Source organism: Eleginops maclovinus, chromosome 14 (genome assembly GCF_036324505.1).
Source record: "Eleginops maclovinus isolate JMC-PN-2008 ecotype Puerto Natales chromosome 14, JC_Emac_rtc_rv5, whole genome shotgun sequence".
In the NCBI taxonomy this organism is placed as follows: Eukaryota; Metazoa; Chordata; class Actinopteri; order Perciformes; family Eleginopidae; genus Eleginops; species Eleginops maclovinus.
Genome location: NC_086362.1, coordinates 6,065,029 through 6,087,358, shown reverse-complemented (window position 1 = coordinate 6,087,358; position 22,330 = coordinate 6,065,029). Strand labels below are relative to the sequence as shown.

General features: G+C 41.3%; 2 protein-coding genes across 6 annotated transcripts in view; both read left to right on the top strand.

Annotated features, from left to right (window-relative positions):
* rgs12a (regulator of G protein signaling 12a) overlaps positions 1–7,118 on the top strand; it is a 37,231-nt gene extending 30,113 nt beyond the window's left edge. For 2 of the 4 annotated variants that reach the window (XM_063900893.1, XM_063900892.1), the window contains exons 17-18: positions 50–580; positions 6,005–7,118. In XM_063900893.1, coding sequence (XP_063756963.1) covers positions 50–580; positions 6,005–6,291 — 818 coding nt within the window. In that variant the 3' untranslated portion in view covers positions 6,292–7,118. The remainder of the gene's footprint in view (positions 1–49; positions 581–6,004) is intronic. The other 2 variants (XM_063900894.1, XM_063900895.1) reach the window with 2 other exon arrangements.
* A 1,435-nt stretch (positions 7,119–8,553) lies between these two features.
* On the top strand, positions 8,554–21,937 carry LOC134875707 (hepatocyte growth factor activator). 2 transcript variants are annotated; one of them, XM_063900307.1, is made up of 14 exons: positions 8,554–8,884; positions 8,965–9,019; positions 9,338–9,431; positions 11,994–12,052; positions 12,142–12,285; positions 13,532–13,663; positions 15,144–15,254; positions 15,629–15,803; positions 16,444–16,541; positions 17,875–18,124; positions 19,261–19,400; positions 19,721–19,861; positions 20,766–20,908; positions 21,610–21,937. In XM_063900307.1, exons 1-14 carry the CDS (start codon positions 8,807–8,809, stop codon positions 21,781–21,783), a joined length of 1,794 nt encoding a protein of 597 aa, XP_063756377.1. In that variant the 5' UTR covers positions 8,554–8,806; the 3' UTR covers positions 21,784–21,937. The 2 variants fall into 2 exon arrangements, 1 of the variants encoding a protein (XP_063756377.1); XR_010167264.1 differs by lacking the exon at positions 21,610–21,937 and having other exon boundaries at positions 19,721–19,944; positions 20,766–20,903.
* Positions 21,938–22,330: the final 393 nt, after the last annotated feature.

The window sequence follows — 22,330 nt, the reverse complement described above, 5'->3', positions numbered from 1 at the left end:
TCCAGGATCAGATATTTGGAAGACTTAAAGTGATTTTGTTTTGTTGCAGAATTCTTTGAGCTCTTGAGCCGGGCACAGAGCACCCGAGCCAACGACCAGCGCGGCCTCCTGAACAAAGACGACCTGGTGCTTCCCGACTTCCTGCGTCTCACCCCGGCCATCTCCTGCTCCACTCCAGACTCCATGAAACAGAGCCGGGAGAACGGCATCTCCTCCAGGGGGGCCCTCAGCACCAGCCTGCGCTCCGAGAGCCTCGACTCCTCCCTCAGCTCCAGCGCCAACGGACACTCCGCGTCGAGGCGGTGCCTGATGCCACCCACCCGCCACGCCACCTTCGGCACACACCTGTCCCCCATCCCGCGGCCCTCGGACACGCGGCCGAGCCTCCGCACCGTGGAGGAGGACACCAACAGCGACCTGACCCTGGTGGGGGAGGGCCACATCAGCAGCCCCAACAGCACCCTGCTGCCCTCGTCGCCGTCCCCCATGCCGTCCTTCAACAGCAGCCTGCCAGAAGCCAACTTCACCCCCCCGCCGCCCTGCCCCCAGCCTCAAGACGCAGGCAGAGAGTCCACTTCAGGTATTTCGACAGTGTAACCAACCAGTGTGTCTGCGTGTGTGCCGTGTGTGCGTTCCCTCCACAGTGACCATATCACCCCCTCTCACTGACTCTGATGCACTTTAAAGACAGATCTTTACTCATTTCAGTTTGTTTTTCATAAACTTAGCAAAGCATGTGTGTAAATAGTGATGTGTATATTTTGTTCAGCTAGTATCCTTTACCTGGAAGTCAGTTCATTCCAGTGAAAGCATTTAGTTTATTTCGGGATGTGAATGGTGATTGCGGAGGTAATGAATAATACATGCATACAGAATCAATATTGGACAGTGAGGTAGTCGGTCAATGTTGTGCTGGAGACGGGCGAAAGTGAGATCAGCAGCTGTGTTTCCTGCCATCATGGGTCCATCATGTACGATTAGGAACTATCGTAGCCAAATAGACCCCACGAAACTGTGAGATGGCGAACGCTTCATCCTAAAATGCTGTGCTCCTCTCCATCCCACCACGTTGATTTCAGAGCAATCCAACAATGTCAAACCCCTCGAAAAACAAATCCGGTGAGTCATCACCAAAGGTGTCAGCTCCAGCTGCAGCCATTCCAGCAATAATTATTCACAGAGAGGACAAGTGCTCCTTAGCGCTGGTGACATTGTTGAATTGCCTTGTCACTCTTTACCCCCCCCTCCCTCTTGTAGATAATCACTGCCAATGATCTCTGTACCTGTGATTTTTGAGTAGATCTAATAAATGTTAGAATTGGAAATCACTCTCGTCTGTCTTTTTACACGTTTGTGAGTTTTCTCTCTCTCTCTCTCTCTCTCTCTCTCTCTCACTCACCACTACCTCCACAACCTTTTCCCGCCTCCGCATGCCCCTTCCTCCTCCTCCTCCTCCTCCTCCTCCTCCTCCTCCTCCCTTTTAGCTCCGTCTCATTTTGTCTTGTGGCTTCCCTCCTCTCATCAGCTCCCACTCCTTTTTGTGTACTTCTCTGTGCGCGCGGCTCAGGGTGCCGCTGTGTGTGTTCTCGTTAAACACTGCTTGGTGTGTTGTTGCTTAGCGGGCTCTGTTGTGTGTAGCTTCAGCGTGGCTTTGTGGGTCTTTGTTTGTGTTGTCATGGTGTACAGATCACCTGCAGATTTTTCTATTTTCTCCTCCTTGTCATTGTCCCCCACACTTGTGTGTTTGAGATTTAAATGTGAACCAATGAAGTGGTGAATTGATTTGTAATGGTGGTGGTTGATTTTAGAAAAAGTAGACAAGTTTTCAAAGGCTTCCAGATATGCAATTAGTGACACATTTCTGATTCGTGGCTTTAAATATAACTCCAGGAAACCTTCTGTGATCCGTGAAAGAGAGGAAAATGACGCTCGACGACAACAAAGCCGGTGTCTTCTCACTTCAAAGCACTGTCTCAAAGCTGCTCACTCTGACCGTGCTTTCTGTACAGGAATAGCGAGTCTTTTATGTAAGGTGATACACACAGAAGATGATGAGGAAGGATGGATGCTCCTCCACAGGCTCCCTCTTTTTTTTTCTCGTTGCTAAGTGCATCAGCCTGATTCTTCCCACCACTGGGCGCCATGGTAACCTTATCCGCGAGTTAACTGAGCTACAGATAGAAACTGTCACTGCTGGTTTACATCTATTTCTCCCAGACTATTACACCCTGTCTCTCTTCATCCCAGCAGCTGAAACTATGATTTAACATATGTCTAACACCTCGGGGAGGCTGGAAAAGTTAACACGCTTCCACTTTTTTTTTTTTTAGAGACTCTATAAAGTTGTTCCTTTTTTTTTACTCTGGTGCAAAGTCACGCTCGCTGCAGAGACAAACACCCACTGAACAAATCAGAGGCCATCAAGTTAACAATGGTTCAGGAGCAATTACGTTTGTTTGTTTCTGATAAACTGACGCCCTCTGCTGTTCCCAGGAAATAAATAACTACTGCTGAGGTGGATGAACATGTTCTTAAGACATAAATAATAAAGAACAATAGAAAATAAGAGGATAAAATCCAGCTGCTTCTCTACATGATGTTAAGTGGATAAAATAATTACTTTTTTAAGTGATTAAAAATGTATTGTTTCCTCTAATTCTACTGCAAAAAGGACAAACTACATAAGGTATTTAATGCAGTATTCAGGGACACTGAAGAAAAGCATGTATTAAGGGTCCAATTTATCTTATATTAACCCTGAAGTCATTATAAGAACTTGCTAAAAAAAAACAGTGGCTCTAAGGCAGAGTTTATATTAGTACCAAGAGTATTTTTAGCCCCACAGTTAGTTGAATTTACTTGCCATATTTGGTGTAAATTACCCCCTGATTAGTCAGTTAGAATGAAAACCAGATGGCCTGCGGTCTGCAGAGGTCACCAGGATAATTTCCTAATGATGCCTGTAATCACTTCTCCCTGTGACACGCTCTGAGTCATGCGGGGAGAGCCCACTAGGGGGCGACATCACACAGTGTAACTCCACCTGCATGAGAAATAAAGCAGGGAATGTAGCCAGAAATGATTAATGTAGCCAGAAGTGATTAATCAAGCAAGGGTTTGAAGGTTAGTTGCTTTCTATTCTTAATTCAGACGAAAGTTTTGGCTCAAGTGGGGAAGATTAAAGAATTCCTGGGAGTAAATCTACCCTGAGGCCGGGCTATCTACAAAAAGGCTCAGTAATGACTCTGCAGTACACCTGGGGGACCATATGGCACAGTTTTTTCAGTGTCAGCTCTCAAAGCCGGCAGATCTGACCCTGGGCCAGCCTTATCATCCGTCTGGTGATCAGAGGAGGGCTGCACGCAGATTTTTTGGCAGCACTGTCTGGAGCTGAGAGCGATCCAGGCTCTCATCAGCTCCAGGCTGTGGACAAAACTCACCATAGGAGGCATGGCTGTGTCCATCAGCTCTGTAAAGGCATCATGTTTACACGTCACAGCCCGAAAGGAAGCTCGGACACTGAAACATGCTTGTAAAGGATGTGTAGGTAAATAATGAAGGCTGGGGGAAACTTTTTCTTGTGAGGTGATCTTTTGTACAGGAGGCACGAAATCAGGCATAATTTAACATAATGAACATCAACACGGTCTTTATGGTTATATAAAATATATACAACGGTTTTACCAAATAATTGTTAGCATGGGGGCTGAGTGTTTACAATAGGACCTTCTTCTATTAGTATCAACATCTTGGAAGTTCCCTGTGACAGGGTGTTTCCCTGGGATATAGGCTACAATGCTTGCTGGGATAGGCTGCACCCCCCCTGCCTGACCCTTAACAGTACAAAGTGAGTATGAAGCATGTGTTCACATCCTCTTTGGCTTGTGAAAAGAGCTGAGAATATAATTTAACGTCAGTTGTTTATAGTAAATTAATCCAAAACAGAGGTAAATACATTGGATGAGTCCCAACAACGTATTTTATTGATTTTGAACTCATTTGTGACAAACAAAATTGTCGTTGCAGTTGTACCCTTTTAAAAAGGACACGTTTTAACTTGTGACCTGGGTTAAAATGATTTTATAGTTATGAACACCCGTGGCATAACGTGATTTTTGGTGTTACTTCCCACATATTGTTTTTTAGACAACATCTTTTTGTAAATTTATTCTAAATAATAAAATAATGTATTAAAAACACATCTTCTGGGGTAGAGGATGGATGGATGAATACATTTATGGCTTTAAAAGTAGAGCTGACATTACTACACAGAATAATTAATAATTATAAATAGTTATTTCTTCAAAGCTGGCAGTAAAAAAGGAGGTTTTCCGCTATATAAATATATTCAAAATAATAATAAACGTAATATAATAATATCTCTGGGTTTTGGAGTGACAAATCATGACATTTAAAGACGTAGATTTTTATTATTTTCTTAAATGTTATAGATCAAACAATCAGTTTATATACAAAATGATTTGCAGCCAACTCTTTATCAAAATAATCCTTGTTGCAGCCTATTTAAAAACACCTTTTTATTATTCACCAATTCATCATAATGCATCACCTAGCAGCTCTGCATACCAGCATCAATGCATCACATCCTGTGGAAAAACCCCGTGATTTATGTTGATATATCATCAAGTATATCTAACTCTAATTAAAGTCACTCCTTATTTGCTTTAAACATGTCTGAATGATGTCCTTAGGCTTCAGAGAACCTGGTGACAGTTGTTGAACAGTTGTAGTAGCGGCTTGGTGTCCACCTTGATGGTTTCTGTTGTGCCGCAGTGCTGAGGGTCTGTGTAAGGTCAGCTGCTGGAGCTCACAGGCTGTGTTTACAACTGCGCTGTACAGCAGTGAATCACAGTTGGCCGAGATGGGAGAATCTATGTGTTGAAGTGCGGTGTTTGAGTCACTCGGGCCTCTGTGTTTAGAGTCTGAGGGGGCCATAGGGTTCACATGAGAAGTGGGGAGTTTATCAGCGACTGTAATACCAACATCCTGGAATCTTTGGGGTTTTAGTTCCATGAGTGTACTTTCATGAGAAGAGGGGAATTGTTTTTTGCCCATCACCCACTTAAAATGTGCTTTTAGTGTTTAATAACTGTTCTTATTAAACAGTTCAAGCCTTTGATGAATACAGCTCTGAATTGTTTGTAATGAAGCCCAAGTTGTGAAGTTGTAATATACAACATGTCATCCAAGTCCATTTATTAATATTTCATAATTTCATTCAGTTCTCCCCATGATTTGGCAAGTGAGTTCAGCAAGTTTGAGCCAAGACATTTATGTCATCCAGATTGTCTTGACAACAGCTGTCCAGATTATGCAACTATACAACTCACATTACATGAACATATTCAAGTAATTTGTTCATTTGAACTATAATGCATGGGCAGCCATGCGATGGGTGACAAAGTTTCCGTCTCTTAGAGCAGCTGAAATGGAAAACATTCATGCTACGCATCTGGTGAGGATGGAGTCTAATTAGTGACATTGTCCTGATGAGTCAAAGTTGCAAGAAACATGGGATATTTTTTTACAACCATCTGTTAAATTAAGATAGATTGCCTGTTGTAATTTAATTTTTAAAAAAGCTGCAGTGATCAATATTTATATTCAATCAATGAATCAAGTTTATAAGAAGTGAAACACCAAAAATAATCTCCTACGTCTGAGCTAAACTCTGTGTAGTGTTTTAGTTTTAGCATTTTTTTTGCTCATTGTTTTGGTTTTTAAACCATAAAACATCTGCTACTATCAACTGCAGCTTGCGTATGTTGTAATAAAAAAGATATGTGGGCTATGAGCCAAGCACAATAACATAATGGGGGAAAAATGAGTATTTTTAAAGAACTTAGTGTGGAGTAAATATAAGACTTAGATCCATCAGCTTGGTAAAATCAAAAACAAATAATGACACAATGTTTGTCATGTCTGCTGAATGTGTTATTTAGTAACTGTGATTAACTTTGTCTTTCTTTTCTCCTGTGCACAGAGGGAAAAACAGAACCACGCTCTGACACCAAATCAGACACCGACAGAGCCGACATTGCACAGACTGCTCCGGAAGTGATGGATGTGGAAGGGGTCCACCTGGAGGAGGGGACACTGGAAACACCCCAGGGAGAGGACTCTGAGCTCAGCCTGAGCTTCCAGGGCTACGTGGCTGAGCTGCGGCAGTGCCAGAGCAAGCTGAGGAGTGCCCAGATACCCCAGAGTGGCCGGAACCCACCAGAGGGCAAGGACTGCCAGACAGACCTTTACAAGGCCACAATTGTCTAAAGGGAACCCCCACTGCTGCACTTTTTAAGCCTAAGGCACTGTCAAACAATGGGCTGCATGTACACTCCAAAAAAAATATATATATCAATATTATGGTGATAGATATTGTATATTTGTTACGAATGCTGGCGTATTCTTGTTGATTTTTAGTACTGGTTGTAATTTTTGGACAGTGATATGTTTTTGTTATGGTTTAGTTTAATAATGAAGTTCAAAATCATTCTATGATGAGCCATGTAGACTTAAGGACAGCAATGGAAGAAGCCTGAAATTAACTTAATGGTACCAGTTTCTAATAGGCATTTCAAACTGATCAAAAGTTGTAATTATTGGGTGTGTTATGAATTGTATGGTATTATAAGCTATCAGATTGAATTTAACAGCTAAATAAGAAACACCTTTTGGGAACAACAAGAGAAGATATTAATAATTGCCGTCTATAAATTACATTTATACGAACTCACGAGTCAGGGAAACTGTGAGATGCAGATATAAAAGCTCTGGAAAATGTATTTAATGAACTCAAAAGCATAACCAAAATATTAAATAATACACCCCTTGAGCTCCATAGTTTTTGTCAAACTACTGTTCCCCTATTAGAAAGTGGTACCCAGTTTTGTTGCATCATATTCTAGATCGTACTTTGTCATAGGATCAAAAGGGAAGTAAATCACAATTTTTCTTGCATATTTAAGTTTTTTGTATATATTTTCTTCTTTTGTTTTACAGATAATACATGATGGTACCTTTGTTGCCTGTACTTCCTGCTCTGTCGTTGTGTGAGGTTGTCAACATGTTGAATGATTAAAAGCTTTGATGGCTGTAATTCAAACTAAACGTTCTCTTTTATTTTTTAAGTGCAAAATGTATAGGATTAATTCATTTCTTTACGTCAGTAGGGAAGTACTTTACCATCCTATAATAACCCCTAGACACCCTTGTAAAAAAATAGTTGAAATACTCCTTTGTTGTACTTCATTACCTCAAGTCTTACATAAGACAATCTCTGCCCTAAATTCTTCTTCTTCTCGTCATATTTGGCCAGTTTCATGTGTTTGCTGAGTTAGTGGGATTTGTAAATAATTAACGTTGGAGATTTCTAAGTTGAATAATTTCCACACAGGGAGCACATTACCTTCACCAAAGTGAGGTGCTGTTCAATCGTCCAGCCTCCTCTTTGTATTTTTAGCTCAGCACCTGGAGGGAGATTATTACAGCTGGGGAAAATTAGAGGTTAGATTATGGGAATAGGTCGTTTGTCTTGACACAGCATGTCCCTGCTGGAATGCTCCCAACACACTAAGGTTGGTTGGGCTCTTCACTTTCATCCTTGCCTCATTTCAAAGGTACTGCCATTATTTAGTCCTTGATGAGAACTGTAGCTACTTCCTGCCTTATCCTTGACTCACTTCAAATTTTGTTTTTCTGATTTTGAATGATATATATATATAAATCATATATTTTGTTGTGACATAAACTAGGACTACCATTCCCATGGTAACATACTGTGACACGTAGTTATAACTGCACTGTGTTGCTAGCACAACGATTGCTAGCCTTAGCTTTCTTCATTAGCTGAGTGTAATTTAAGCTAACTTCTAAGCATGCCAAAACATGGGAATGAGACATGGCACTTCATGTGTCATTCCCTGTGGAATTAATTATCACATTATCACGACAGCCTTGAATTTCGAGGTTAGACTGTGTTCAACCCTTTTACTTTAATGCGTTTATACGGGGTAAGGTTAGCATTTCTGTTTGGGACACGCATTAGCTGAAGTTAATTGGGCTAAATATACTAGCTAATAAGATTGATGTCAGAATTGAAATGAACGTAGTTGTTCTCTTTCCTGTAATAGTTTATTTACTTTTCTTTTGTTATAATACTGTATATCGCTTGGTTGAATTCTATTACTGAAGATACATAACGTTACAGTTTAGTTAGCCTAATATGCTAAACTATAGTTCAACCCCATTAGCTTAGTTAACCTGTAATTTGCTGCTGGGGATAACCGTAAAAAGACATGCCAAAAGTCGATATTATATTATCCAGATATGTTTATTAACAAAACAAGTTCACAATACCCTTACAGGATGGCTTGAACATTGTTAGTATCATATGGCCCAGGGAAAATGTAACGTGACATTGTAGTAACACTTTATTTTTACATGGTGCCTGAGTCTGAAAAAGGAGGGATTTTGCAGCGGCATGTCCCCCGCCTCTGGAAAGTTTTGGTTTGTCCTCTCCATGGATAACTAACAATGATACACCGTGGGTGTCTGCAGAGAGGTGCACAGGGAACACCAGCCGGGATATAGGATGCCTCGGAGATAGACGAGCCCAATGACGCAACGGGTTTACTCAACACAGCTTGAAAGTGTGAGGGACAGGATACTACTTGCAGGGTTTCCCACGTTTCCTATGACCAAACGCAGGCTGATCACTTGGAAACTGACAGATATAACGTGACAGGCACACAGATCCTCCTCGGACTTCTGGAAACAAACTCTCCGGATGGACCAACAAATGCAAACTTTCATGATGGCATACCTTGTGTTACTTTTTCTACCTTGTGTTTTCAGTACACGGGGGGTAAGTTTTAACCACACTTCTTACTTTTTCCCATTCATTTTGGAAGTTAAAGTGCAATAACTTATTTTCACTGATTTCAGCGCATACTATCCGCTGGGTATGAACCCAAAGTGCCATACAGCGGGACCCAGAACGGTAGGGCTTACCTAAATCCTGTGTTTGATTTAGATGAGGAAAGAGGGAGGGTGCACATTGGCAGTGAATATGTCATATATTTTTAGCCGAGAGAAAGCTTTGGGTGCAACTTGGACTTAATTCCGTGGGAGTTAGTGCTTGTTTAGGTCTATAACCTGCATTATAAGAGATTTAGCTATCCAGGGAGATGGATTTACTGTTCTCTGATCAGAGCTATTCAAAGTCAAAGGAGTCTTTGTGTTTGAGGTGCAGGGGGGAAACTGCACAAATGATTTTTCTGAAAATCACTAACAAGGTTTGTTTTTTCTCTGTTGCCAGTTCAAACAACAACCAACAAAGAATGTAAATTCCCATTTCGTCAGGGGGGGAGAATTCATCATCACTGCCTTACCTTCCTGTCCTCAAAACCATGGTGAGTTACTATTTTTCACAATCAACCACATGTGTGTAATGATAAAACACTTACCACACACTTGCATCAGACCACACCTGACAGATAGAAGTGCTGCCTCGTCACATTTGGTTTGGTGCAGACACACACGCCTTGTCTACGTCACCCTAACTCCTACCGCAGGTGTTACGTATCAGGTAGGACTTATCCTCAAGTTGGCATGCCATTGAAATGAACAAAAACACTGGTATTTTCCATCATGCAATGCGGCAATTGCAGTGATTTCCTGATGACACTAGTGCAGTGTGTAATTGGGGTGTGTAGTGGCAGCCAATTACAGTCTCAGTAATGAGGGATTTACTGTGTCATAGGGAAACATAATGCCATTTTTTTAACGAGCGAATTTGCTTTAATAAATTACTCATTGCTGATGGGCCCTCTAATGATTTGTGTGCCCTGTCTTGGATATTATAATAGTGTAACTATAACTTATTAAAGGTGACTTTAGATAGAGTATAGAAAATCCTTTGCAAACTTTTGGTATGGCTGTAGTTTCTACATTCACTACTTTTCATCCTACGGGTGAATAAACAGCTGTCACAGTTAAACCACAGTTTGATTGCTTTAGATTGTATCTGGGCAACAAAATCTTCCTTTTATTAGATTTTTATTTTGGAAAACTTGCTGAAGGGCTTTTCCAGGCTTCATTCTTTGGAATTGAGGCAAGAAGGGTGGGTGCCAGCAAGTCGGAGCAACATGAATGCAATTATATGGCCCAACATCGTCGGTCCACCTACACGTCCTGCGATGTCTGCATGTTTTTGCGATGCGTTCATGAGCTCAGCGTCAGCATAGGTTTGTCATTATGTACTGCAGATTCAGTGAGTGGTCCAGAAATGTGTTTCTTTGATTAAAGAAGTAGATGATTTACAGAGTAAGTGAGTGTCAGTCGGTTGTGGTTAAGAGAGATTTTTCTTTTCCTAACAGAATCAAAGTGGCCTTCAAAAGTACCGCATTTCAATTACAGGGAAATTGTTAGTGCGGCTTGTTAGCAGTTGTACCCTTTCTAAGACATCGTTTAAGGGGGAATAAAATACTCTCTCATGATATAAGTGGTTTAATGTCATAAAATCAGTAAGGTAAACACAAATGTTAATGGTTATTGTGAAACTGTGAATGGATAAAATAAGCAGGTTGTGTCTCTATTGGATTGCCAAAGTCTTATAACAAGACTAAGCGTCAACTTTGTGAAGCTGGCCCTGAGCTAAATGCTAATATCAGCAAGCTAACATACTCATTTAAGAAATTTGCAGGTAATGTTAAGCATATTCACCGACTTTCCAAACACAAAGTTCAGTTGAGGTAAGTCTTGGACACATTGAAAAGGAACTATCAGGAGCTAATGTCTCAGTAACAGTTCATCCTGAGGGGAGGGTGAGTGTCTTTCTTGGCAATCGTCCTATAGCTGTTAGAGCATTTCTAATGCAGCTGTAGTAATCCAATAAAAAAAAGGTGCCGCGAGGGACTAAACAAGGGGGGGAAACAGGGTCTGACGCGCAAATAACGCAGCCTTTACGCCAGTATCCGTTTAAGCTTTTATTTGTTGAATAAAGCGAGCAAAAAAAACAATCCAGCGATGAATGCGTATGCGTGATGGCGCCAACTAAAATGATCCACCCCAATGCTCACTCCCTCTCCATCTATCACCAGGTGAGCAGGTAAGAGCAAACAGATATACCATCTAGTCACCACCCAAAACCAATAGACACACCCACCACCTATAGTGACTCAAAATATGTGAAATAACAAACAGAAAATACTATTGATGTGGCTCCTACAATTTCCTTCCCTTTCCATACATTTCTCGTAGAAAATGCAACATTAATCTGTCAAGGGGAGTTTTACATCTATAAAGAAATATCATGAAGTGGCCAAACAATCCAATACTGCTATTAAGAAAGCATACTCATTAGGGATGCACCGATTGTGAGGGATTTCATGTTTCAAATAATTATTTTAAAGCAGACGCCTATATTCTTTTATTTCTTCATGTTTTTGTGGATATATATCCCCTTCTGTGCCAGGGACACAAAGATTTCCTCCTTGCACTCATCGCTCAATAAGCACAAATTGAATTGAAAGGTATGAAACAGCTTATACAGCCTTTTACATGATAACTAAAAAAACCACTATTATTATTATTATTATTTATAAAGCGTTTTCAACCTACTATACAGCTACCTTTACTTTAAGCATACTGTACTTTATACTAAAGGTGCCGTGAGCATCTCTGCCTTGTGGCCGCTCTATTTATCATGTGGTTTGAATATCTGGAGGGAAACACATGTTGTCTATTGATGTTCAGTGGATGGATCAGCGCAACATTCCCCATGATTTACTCATACAAACGGAGTTGTCAAAGGCTGAGATGCATTAGTGTAAACAACACCGCAAAATCTCAGACAGTTGATGAGTTTTTCAGGGTAATACTGGTATATTGCCAAACCCTAATCTCGATGCAAATGTTTCCCTTTTTAATCTCGCTGACGTGCTGGAGACTGTTATATCTCTCCTCTGTTGTAGGTGCTCTTTGACGTATAACTTTGACCGGGACCGGCAGTGGGTTTTCTGTGGACTGGAGGGTAAGTGTACCAAACACAGTGCCTTCAATCAATCATAATACAGTCATGGTTAACCTCTAACGGTGTCCATCCATGTTGATGTGTTTCAGTTTCTGTCAACACGTCGCGCAGAAACACAGACCCATGTCAGGAGAACCCCTGTCAGAATGGAGGCGTCTGCACACGGATCCCACACACCAACTCTGCTGAGTGCTCCTGTCCGGAGAGCTTCTCTGGCACACACTGTGAGCACAGTATGTACACTTTGAGAATAATATTCTTTATGAATGACATGTATACTTCCACTGTTTTGTTATATATTATATTGTATTATTTTTATTCTTTGAGATGTCTTTTACTTTATCAGGCAGCTTACTTACTTTCTTCAAGGTTCTTTGAAAAGTTTCAAATTTACAAACTCTGTAATTTGGCTCATTATGTGTATGAGAAACATATGCAGAGGGTTATGATTTCAATCTGTTAACTTTATTCGTAGTCATGATGAAAAATGAGCCCTAAAATGAATTCTTGAACCGCAAAGCAGATTTATGTACTGGCTTCTTCCAAGAGCTCGATGCTATTCATCAGTAAATTAGGTTTTGTACGTTAAAATAAGTTTATTAAAACACATTGGAAAGACAATATATGTTCCCAGTTAGATAGATAGAATCGGAGGATGAAACCCTCTTTATTAGTCACATACATGCACACAGCAGAGCACACACAGTGAAATTAGTCCTCTGCATTTAACCCATCCTAGTATTAGGAGCAGTGGGCAGCTATTGTGCAGCGCCCGGGGAGCAATGGGGAGGGGGGATTGGAGGTGTCCGGTGCCTTGCTCAAGGGCACCACAGCAGGGCCTAGGAGGTGAACTGGGACCTCTCCAAGTAGCAGTCCACTTTCCATATTTCAAGTCTGTTCGGGGACTTGAACCGGTGACCCTACGATTCCCAGTCCAAGCCCCCTACTGACTGAGCCACTGCTAGTTAGTGCATGAAGTCCCCCCTGCTATACTAACAACTAAACCTTCTGTAGATAAAGAAGTGGGATATGTTAAAAGCTTTGGGAATAGTAACTTAGAAGTTGTCAAAAAATAGGAAAAAAGCCTTTCAATGACATTTTAAAAGGTTTTATGTTTCATGCTTTGCAAGATAAGGAAGTGAATACTGGTAATATTTGAATAACGTCTTCTCTTCATTTAAATCCTGTTTGTCAAGCTCTTATTTCAAATATCTAGAATGAGATTTCACGCTCTTCTTCCTCCCTCTCTTATCTCTGTTAAAGAAGTTTCACCTCTATATGAGTCACTTACCAATCCCTCTACATCCTTTAAATGTCTCTCCATCAAACCTAAACACCAAAAAGACACAAAATCTTTCTACCTTGAAAGCATCTAGCTCAACTCAGCCATGAGACTTGGCTCTGCATGCTCCATCGAGCTCTTCAATCTCCTCTCACATTTCAACCTATTGCCTTTTATGTGTTGTGTCGGCTCCACAGAGAAGTGCTATGAAATAGTACACCTGCACTATTATGGCTCCGGAGAGACATGGGGACGAATTCACCTCCGTAATGTGGAACAGTGCACATGTGTGGCAGGGGAAATCAGCTGTGAACGAGTCCGCTACACAAGTAAGATGTGCTTTCAGCTGTTGTCCTGCCTCAATCCTGTCGGCTTTTGTTGCGATGATGAGTGAAAGCCAATATGGGGATGTATTAACCGTTACCTAGACACTTTGTACTTCCACAAACTGTCAGTTAGAATAAGCCACATTTGCAGGAGACACAGGGCATTTTTGAAATAATTTACACTTCACGTCCAACTGTTATCTGACTAAAAATGGAGAACAATGCACTCTAAGGAAAGACGCCTTTTGATTTTTCATTTCACAAGCTTTTTCCCTACTTATCAAACCTCTAAAGATACAAGTGTCAGGTGTCCTCCCCGCCCGGAGACAGGCTCTTTCTCTTTGATCACAGCTCCATAGTTACAAGACCTAACTTTGCCACGGAAGAAAAGACAGATTATATGACTCACTGTGACTCAGGAATGGTGTTTTAGGACACACCCCACGGGTCGGCGTGCAACTTTCATCTCTATGGGGAGGATGTTTCGGGGGCATTAATCAGATTCCCTTGCATAAAAAAAGGGAGCAGGGAGGCGGTTTCATGCTCCATGAGCCGAAACCGCTTTTTGTCGTGATAGTTGGGGCTTATCTTACAGTGTGGGAACGAAATCTCTCCTTTTAACTGAAGGCACCTGTATGACCTTAGACTTTTGAATGTAATTGCACTTTTGTTTTTATTTTGCACCAACGTCAGTTTTATCTTTTGGCCCACAGGAAGCAAAACCCAAAGGAAACAAATTAAACACGTGTGTATGAGCGTAGAGACGTGGTGTCACTAGCTCCACATATACTATTTGTACTTTACAGCACAGAATGGATTTACACTACAGTTTTTACATTTGGTGAATCACATTTAAAAGTGCATTTCAGCTGTGAGATTTATTTAGATTAAGCTGCATTGAACTATTTTCATGTCTCTTTAGTGCAGCACATGTGGCTGAAAACAATAGTGTTAACATAGCACTATTATTACCTTTTAATGGGAACATGTAAAATATCTGTTTCTTATTTACATAAACCAGCAGACCAACTGTTGTGGGAAATATCTCTTGTCTTTTTAGCACTAAATGCTCTGATATGTTGACCAGCGAGTTGCTAACTTTGTCCATCTGGTGTAGGTAAATGTTTGTCTAAAAACAAACAGCTGCTTGCTACGGATGAAAACGTTGATATACATTTCCTCAGTAAGTGGTAGGGACCAAAGTAGGAGCTAAAAGAGAGGAACTATTGAGCCTTGATAATGTACCCAAAGGCACAGGTGTTAAGTGTTTGATGATGTGGCTTTGTAACTGCTGGATGTGTAAACAAACTGCCTGTCAACAAGTTTGCCATATATGACATGTCAGTGTTGTGTTAATGGCTTGTTTCCAAAATTGACTAAACAATCACTTTTTGTTGAACACGGATAGCACAGACATACATTTTGTAGAAAATATACAGTCTGAATGCTGACGATGATGTGCCCTGTGCCTCTGTGTGTTCAGTGTGCCATTCAAACCCTTGTCAGAACGACGGGACGTGTCGATTGATCACACACACCAACAAGGAGGTGTGTAACTGCAGACGGGGCTACGGCGGTCCCTATTGCAGCATCGGTGAGTGAAAGCAGACCTGTAGTAGCAGGGAGTAGTTCTCTCTAAGTGTGGTACACGTGTTCGCGTGTGTGTGTGATAATGGTTTGATTGATGACGGAGGGGAAAACGCGAGCGAGCTGCTGAACCGGAGTTTTCTTTTTAGACGTGTTCTGACTAATTTGAGTGTGAAAGAAAGTAACCTGTCACTGTCTCACTGGATTCATGTTGCTGACATGCTTCATTGTGGAATCGAGACGTGATTGACACACATTTCTCTTGCGTGTTTCCGCCTGTGGTGTGTGTGTGTGTGTGTGTGTGTGTGTGTGTGTGTGTGTGTGTGTGTGTGTGTGTGTGTGTGTGTGTGTGTGTGTGTGTGTGTGTGTGTTTGTGCGCAGAGCCGGAGTCAGAGTGCTATCACGGAAAGGGCACAGCTTACAGAGGGGTGGTGGACACGACTTTGTCCGGCGCCCGCTGTGTGCCGTGGAACTCAGACCTGCTGTACGACGAGCTGCACGTGGGCACGGTGGCCACCTCGGCCCACAGAGGCCTCGGGAATCACGCCTACTGCAGGTGTGTGTGGAGACATCCCGCTAATTCTGATAGCAACATGAGGAATGACAGCTAATTATCCTATGAGTAGAATGTGTAGGGGTTGCTATAGTACAAGCTGGCTTATTTAGCTAGATTCCCTCATATTTTTCCAATAAATTTGACTTGTTTCTAACTTTTTTTCTGAGTTTATGTGGACTTCACGTGCTAACACCTGTTGCTCAGTCCTCAGAGGCAACCAGCAGACATGAAACCACCGTGAGCAAGCACACAGTGAATCCAGCCTGTGTACATTTAAGAATATCTCCTCCGCATCGCCCTTCTTCCTTTTGTTTCCACATTCTTCAGTCAGTGTTGTTGCTATGACTACCAAGCAGCCTTATGGCATGCCCACAGCAATTACTGTGTGACCTAAAAAGTCCCAAACATTAAGTTACTAGTAATTATTGGGATTTACACAAACACACAAGACTCTCTGAAAAGCTCAGACTCATGGACGATGCGATTCCGACATAGCAGCTGAGTGAAACATTATTCCTAATTATTCAAATGTGAGAGCAACACAATTGAAATGATTATCCGCTCCTAAGTAATGTGCAGTGTTATAATCATTGGTAACACACCTACACACACTCTGTCCACTGTGTTCCCGCGTGTGCAGAAACCCAGATAAAGACAAGAGGCCGTGGTGCTACACGCTAAATGACGGCGCCATCTCCTGGGAGTACTGTGACGTCCCCTCCTGTGTGATGTCTGTGTGTGAGTAAGCAGTTTGATCCTCTCGTTTTGTAAGAGGCGGGACCATGTGTTTTTTGGGACGTTTTCTCAGGCCACATGAGGAATCATCGAAGAACACAATAACATCTGTAATTAGTTTGTCATGTAGTCGGTTTTATCACAAGACTTTGAGATACTTTGAAGCTCGGCCATGTGTTTTAAGAGTCATATATCTGTCAGCTTAGTCAGAAATATGAGCTTTAGTTTGCTTTGATCACTGATCAATTCTTGAAGTATTAACCTTGGTTATTATTGGTCTTGATTAGGTGAATGTATGTGACTTATCAAGGATGGCACATTCATTAAGCTGTCCTCTGTGAACTCATCGTTATAAAGTATGAAAAGATAAGACGCAGCTTTTCAGAAGGGCCATCATTGGAAATCTATTAGGTTTGATTATGTGACACGATCAAAACAGATCAACAGCTCATTCAAGGCCTCCGCTTTTAATTAGAAATGCAGTGTTTATGATCCGACCAGAGAGCGCGGAGGGCACGGCGAATCTCCGCTGAGTCACGCCGCTCCGAACAAGTTGAACACAGCCGAGTTGACTGCTTTTGGCAGCACTCTTTCTTCTTTCTTTTTTTTGGAACGTGGGCTTGATGAGATAAGGGGGCTTATGCATGACTCACCCTGAATCAACATGTCATGTCAGGTGCAGCTTCGTGTTTATGTGGTGAGTGGGATTTGGCACCGTCAGCCGCGTGTCCCGATGCCAGGGGTATGCACGGAATCCACAAGCTTTTCCACAAGGTTTTAAGCATGAGGTTGCTCTTCCACTATATCATTATTTCCCTATAGAACAGCTCTTCTGCTTTCTTACAGGGGAGAATCAGCCAGCGACTCGTAGGAAAATATTCAGAAGAGGTATTCTGGACGTGTGTTAGCATCATACTATAGCTTTTAGGCTAACATGTAGTCCTGTAGGTTGGTGTAGTTAAGGCTGCACGATTAAAAAACAAAAACTAATTGCTTTTTTTAAATAGTTATTATTGTTATTGCATTATGATTGGCACTTTATGAGGGAATGACCATTTTTGAAACATTATTCAGGTTTTAATTGAAAGAAAATACTAATCACATTTTTTTAAGGGACCTATTCCAAGTATTTTTTTTACTTAGTGTGCAATAATTTACTCTGACATATTTTGCTTTATCAATTATTGGGCTTATTGCAATCTGGACATTGCACTAATCCATATTTTGACACAATTTGGATTAGTTGTGCAGCCTTAGTTGTAGTTCTAGAATGTGTAAGTTATAGTAGCCACAGAATCTGAAATAATCATACACATTTACTCGTTTCCTCACGTAGACTCTTCAAGGAGGATCATCCCATTTAATATCCCTAAAAAACGGAAGCCCTCCAATCCTGCCAAGAAGCACGAGTGTGGGAAAAGGCACAATAAGAGGATAGCCAGGGGCCGGATCATGGGCGGGAACTCAGCGCTGCCAGGCACCCACCCCTGGATGGCAGCCATTTACATCGGAAAGTCAGACTTCTGCGCTGGCACCCTGGTCTCCTCCTGCTGGATCGTCTCTGCGGCTCACTGCTTCTTCCGCAAGTATGTCAGGGATGCATTCCAGCTGTAATGGTTGCACATATTTGTACTTGGTTTGGTAGCATGCTATGTGGAAATACCATATTTAATTTTTTTGTATTAAGAGTGTGGAAAAATATCAAACTCCCACCACCAAGTTCCTCTGAAAATATGTTACCAGAAAGACATTTATAGATCAGACGGGGGCATTATTTACAAAATGTTTACTAACCATTGCAGAGGTCGCCGCTCAAAAGGCCCGTGATTCAAAGGCTTTGACTCCTCATCATCACGGCTTTACGAAGGCGCTATATTTAGACGTCCAGTTCGAGGAAAACCTAAAAACGGCTCTCGCACAGATGCTGTTTACATGCATGAGCATACATTTCCCTTTTGATGTCAGCAAACAGGCATCTGGTGTCATTGTCCAAGTTCAAAGATCTTCGGCTCACGCATTACATCATCGAGTCGGACATCACTAAATGGAAGTGTTTAGCAGTTTACTTTAAGGATATCTGCAAGGCTTTCTGCTAAACAGAGTCCGCAAATGTTCCCAACACCCCGCAGAAGAAACAAATGAATGAACACCGTATTGGAGATTAGCTATTATTAGCGTCTTGGGTCGAGAAGTGTTAATATTGTCCTCAGGGAAAGCAAGGACGTCATTATTCACGTCTGGAATTGGAGCTTAAAGGTACTGGATAAATATAATGGAAATCTGCCCATTAGATTAAACATTTCCTGTGCAAACGTGACATTTTAGATTATCGGTGGTGCCAAAATAAAAGTTGGAGCTCCCTGTGGTCATCCTCTGGGGATCAAAGTTAATCGGGGTAATTTTAGCCGGTAGTTGTTAGGGCTTCTGGACTAAAATGTCTGGTACACAGAAGGAGGTTAGGAGTATATACAGCGCCGTAAAAAACGAGAGACCATTCCAAAGGTTTCTTAAATCTTTGTTTCTACATGTATGGCAGCCATTCCAGTGTCTATTGGATTTCAACACAGAGAAAAACTGTCGGTGGTTTATAGAATACAATAAAAAAAGGTTTAACTCAAAGACATCTATAAATAATAAAATGATAACGCTGAAGTGGTCTCTTAATTTTTTCCGCGGCTGTACTTTGCAGAACCATCTGCTAATAATATTTGTCTTCCTCTAGCCCCCTGAAGTCTCAGCTGCGGGTGGTGCTCGGCCAGCAGAGGTTCAACGTCACGGGTCCAAACACCAGGACATTCGGAGTGCAGGAATACATCTTTCCAAAACAGTTCTCTGTGTTTAATCCCACACTACATGACATTGGTAAGCATTAAAAGGACCCACACACACACACACACACACACACACACACACACAAACACACCAGTGACTCAACTAAGCTAGAAATACCTCCTGTGTCCATTCAGAAACACACAAACTCACTTAAGACCCAAGTTTGCGTGCACAGCTGTGCGTGCCTGAGCAGCTGTTTTCCTGTGCTCCCCCGCATGAACACACACACACACACTGACTTCTTCACACACACTAACGTTTTCATTGGGCAGCAGAGTCTAATACTTGTGTCATCATTTAACTACACTTTCTGTCACCGGTTTCATAACGTTGCCTTTATTGTTTTGAAGTGCTCATCAAACTGGCGAAGCAAGATGGGCGGTGCGTGAGGAGGACTCCGTTCATCAGACCCATCTGTCTCCCAGACAAAAGCATGACGCTCCCCGATCACTACTGTTGTACTATCAGCGGCTGGGGACACATGCAGGAGAGTGAGTGATGAGGAACGAATGGCAGCGCTGTTTCATAACGATTACATCTACAGTCATACACTCCCAACAGACACTTTATTTAGGTAGAGTGAACACCAATAAATTATTTCCTGAAGAAACCTTAAACTGTCAAAGCAGAGGAAGTGTAGTTTTGTGTTTTATCTGTAAATAATATTTGTATGTTCAAAACTCAGTGCAAATCCATCACTTTGTTTGTGCTTCGGGTTCTTCCAATGTTCAGGAAATGTTACATTATATTACATTTTCATTTGGCTGATGCTTTTATCCAAAGCGACTTGCAATAAGTGCAAAAAACATAGACAATCAAACTCCGAACAACAAGGAAAGTGCAGATATATTCACTCAAGCAAGTCATACCATTGTTATTGTTTTCAGTTTATCAAACAAATAATGTATTGTAGTAAAGGGGGTCGTACCAGTAACATTTGAGTGATAAGAGGAGCTTTATAGACTGAAGCTTCCATTCAGTTTATGTAATTGTATGTGAAGTTAATGTGGTACGTTTGAAGTATTCATTTATCTTGCCCTGCACCCCCCCTTTTTTTACTATGACGAAGTAAACCTTCAGTCAAGTTGAAATCCGGTGGAGCTTTGCTGTAGATGTGTTGTCATAATACTTTATCACCTACCCATTACGCTGATGATGACAGTTTAAATGGTCCCGCCCTTGCAGATAACAACAATAAACCCTGACAGGAAAGTAAAGATGTCAATCAACAGGTCTAATTAGGGAAGTGGGCACATCTGTGTTTGTGATGGGCCTTTAATAGAACATGTAGAACAACTAATTGAAAAAATCTAAGTACCTTTCTGGTTTCATGGGGGGGGGGGCTTCCTCTCACTTCCTTGTAATGTAACGTGTTTGTGTTATTTGTTTGGACAGAGGCCGAGGGTTACTCGAGCCTGCAGGAGGCTGGAGTGAGACTGATTCCTCGTGAAACTTGTAGGAAGCCAGATGTTTATGGCAACCATGTCACTGCTGACATGATTTGTGCGGGGCTCAACGGCTGTGTGGACGCCTGCCAGGTATGTAAACATTTGAAACAGACAGTGATTGTTATATCCCAGGCTGCCAACAGTATGGTAGGAAAACAGAACAAATGAAATCATTTACTCTTCAATTTTGACAGGTTATATGTTAGCAAACCAGCAGTAGCTTTGCCAGATGTTTCGTGGGCTATGTAAGCTACATCTTGCAGCTGTAAATATGTATTATTATATATAATATTTGTCTTAATATTCTGATGCTAAATGTCTGTGTAGAAAAACAAGGCTAGTTGGAATAGGAATTTAAGAACTTGTGCAACCGGCTATGTTTTGTTTCTTGGCTCTGGAGTATTTGACGACTAATCCTAAAGTGTTTTGCGCAAATACAACTCCCAAAGTCCCCATTGCTGTAGACCTCCCTCATTTTTTTAAAGGGCCTATGTAAGAGAGTGGATTTGAGGTATCAGAGTAATGGAACAGCAGGGATTCCCCTGAGGGAAGTGACATGCTGAAGTTAGCAAGGGTTTAAAAGCTGCGGAAGCAGACCTCCTACTCAATCATCAGCTCTTCCCTCTTAAATGAAATGTCACGCTTATCTGTTTAGCTTGTGAGTAGAGTGCAATTTTAGTAATATATTAGGTTTCAAGTCAAGACTCAGCTGTTTGGGAGACTCTGCTTTCATCTATGCATGTCTGTTTATATGATGTGTGAAGACTGTATCCACTTATGTGTTTCCCTAGGGTGACTCAGGGGGCCCTCTGGCTTGTGCGCAGCATGATGTCAGCTTCCTGTATGGCATCATCAGTTGGGGAGAGGGCTGCGGTCGCTCCGAAAAACCCGGTGTTTACACTAAAGTGACAAACTATATCGACTGGATCAATTCAGTGATCACACGCAAACCCAAGGCTTCCTGAATGGATGTTACCTGGATAATAGCTTTAATATATAAGATTTTGTACTCTATTTTATTGTGTTTTTTTTATCTGTGATGCTTATGGAATTTTAGAGATGATCTTTTTTAACTGTGAATCACTTTGTGACTGAATAAACCTTTATTGACTTGAAAAAGCTTTGGATGTTGTTGAGCCTAATACGAGTTCTATTTGTATGTATTTTGACAAGAAAATCCCAATTTGACGTGAATTAAGAAGTTTAAAAAAAAAAAACTTTCCGACCATATTGTATAGAATTATACAACTTTGTTATTCTTTGATTAAGACACTAATAGTACAACTATGCAAAAAATATTGTAGATTCAACCATATGATAATTCTAATATTGCAAAGTCGTAGCTGAAGTTAAACTCAGATTTATTGAGTTATTTTAGTACTTTTACTTAAACTTCAACTTCTTTCAGCGGTTCCTTCTATTTACCTCAATTTATTTAATTTAAACTATTTCATATCAAAGACATAAATATGTTTTACTTTAATTTAAGGATTTTACTTTTAAATTAAAAAA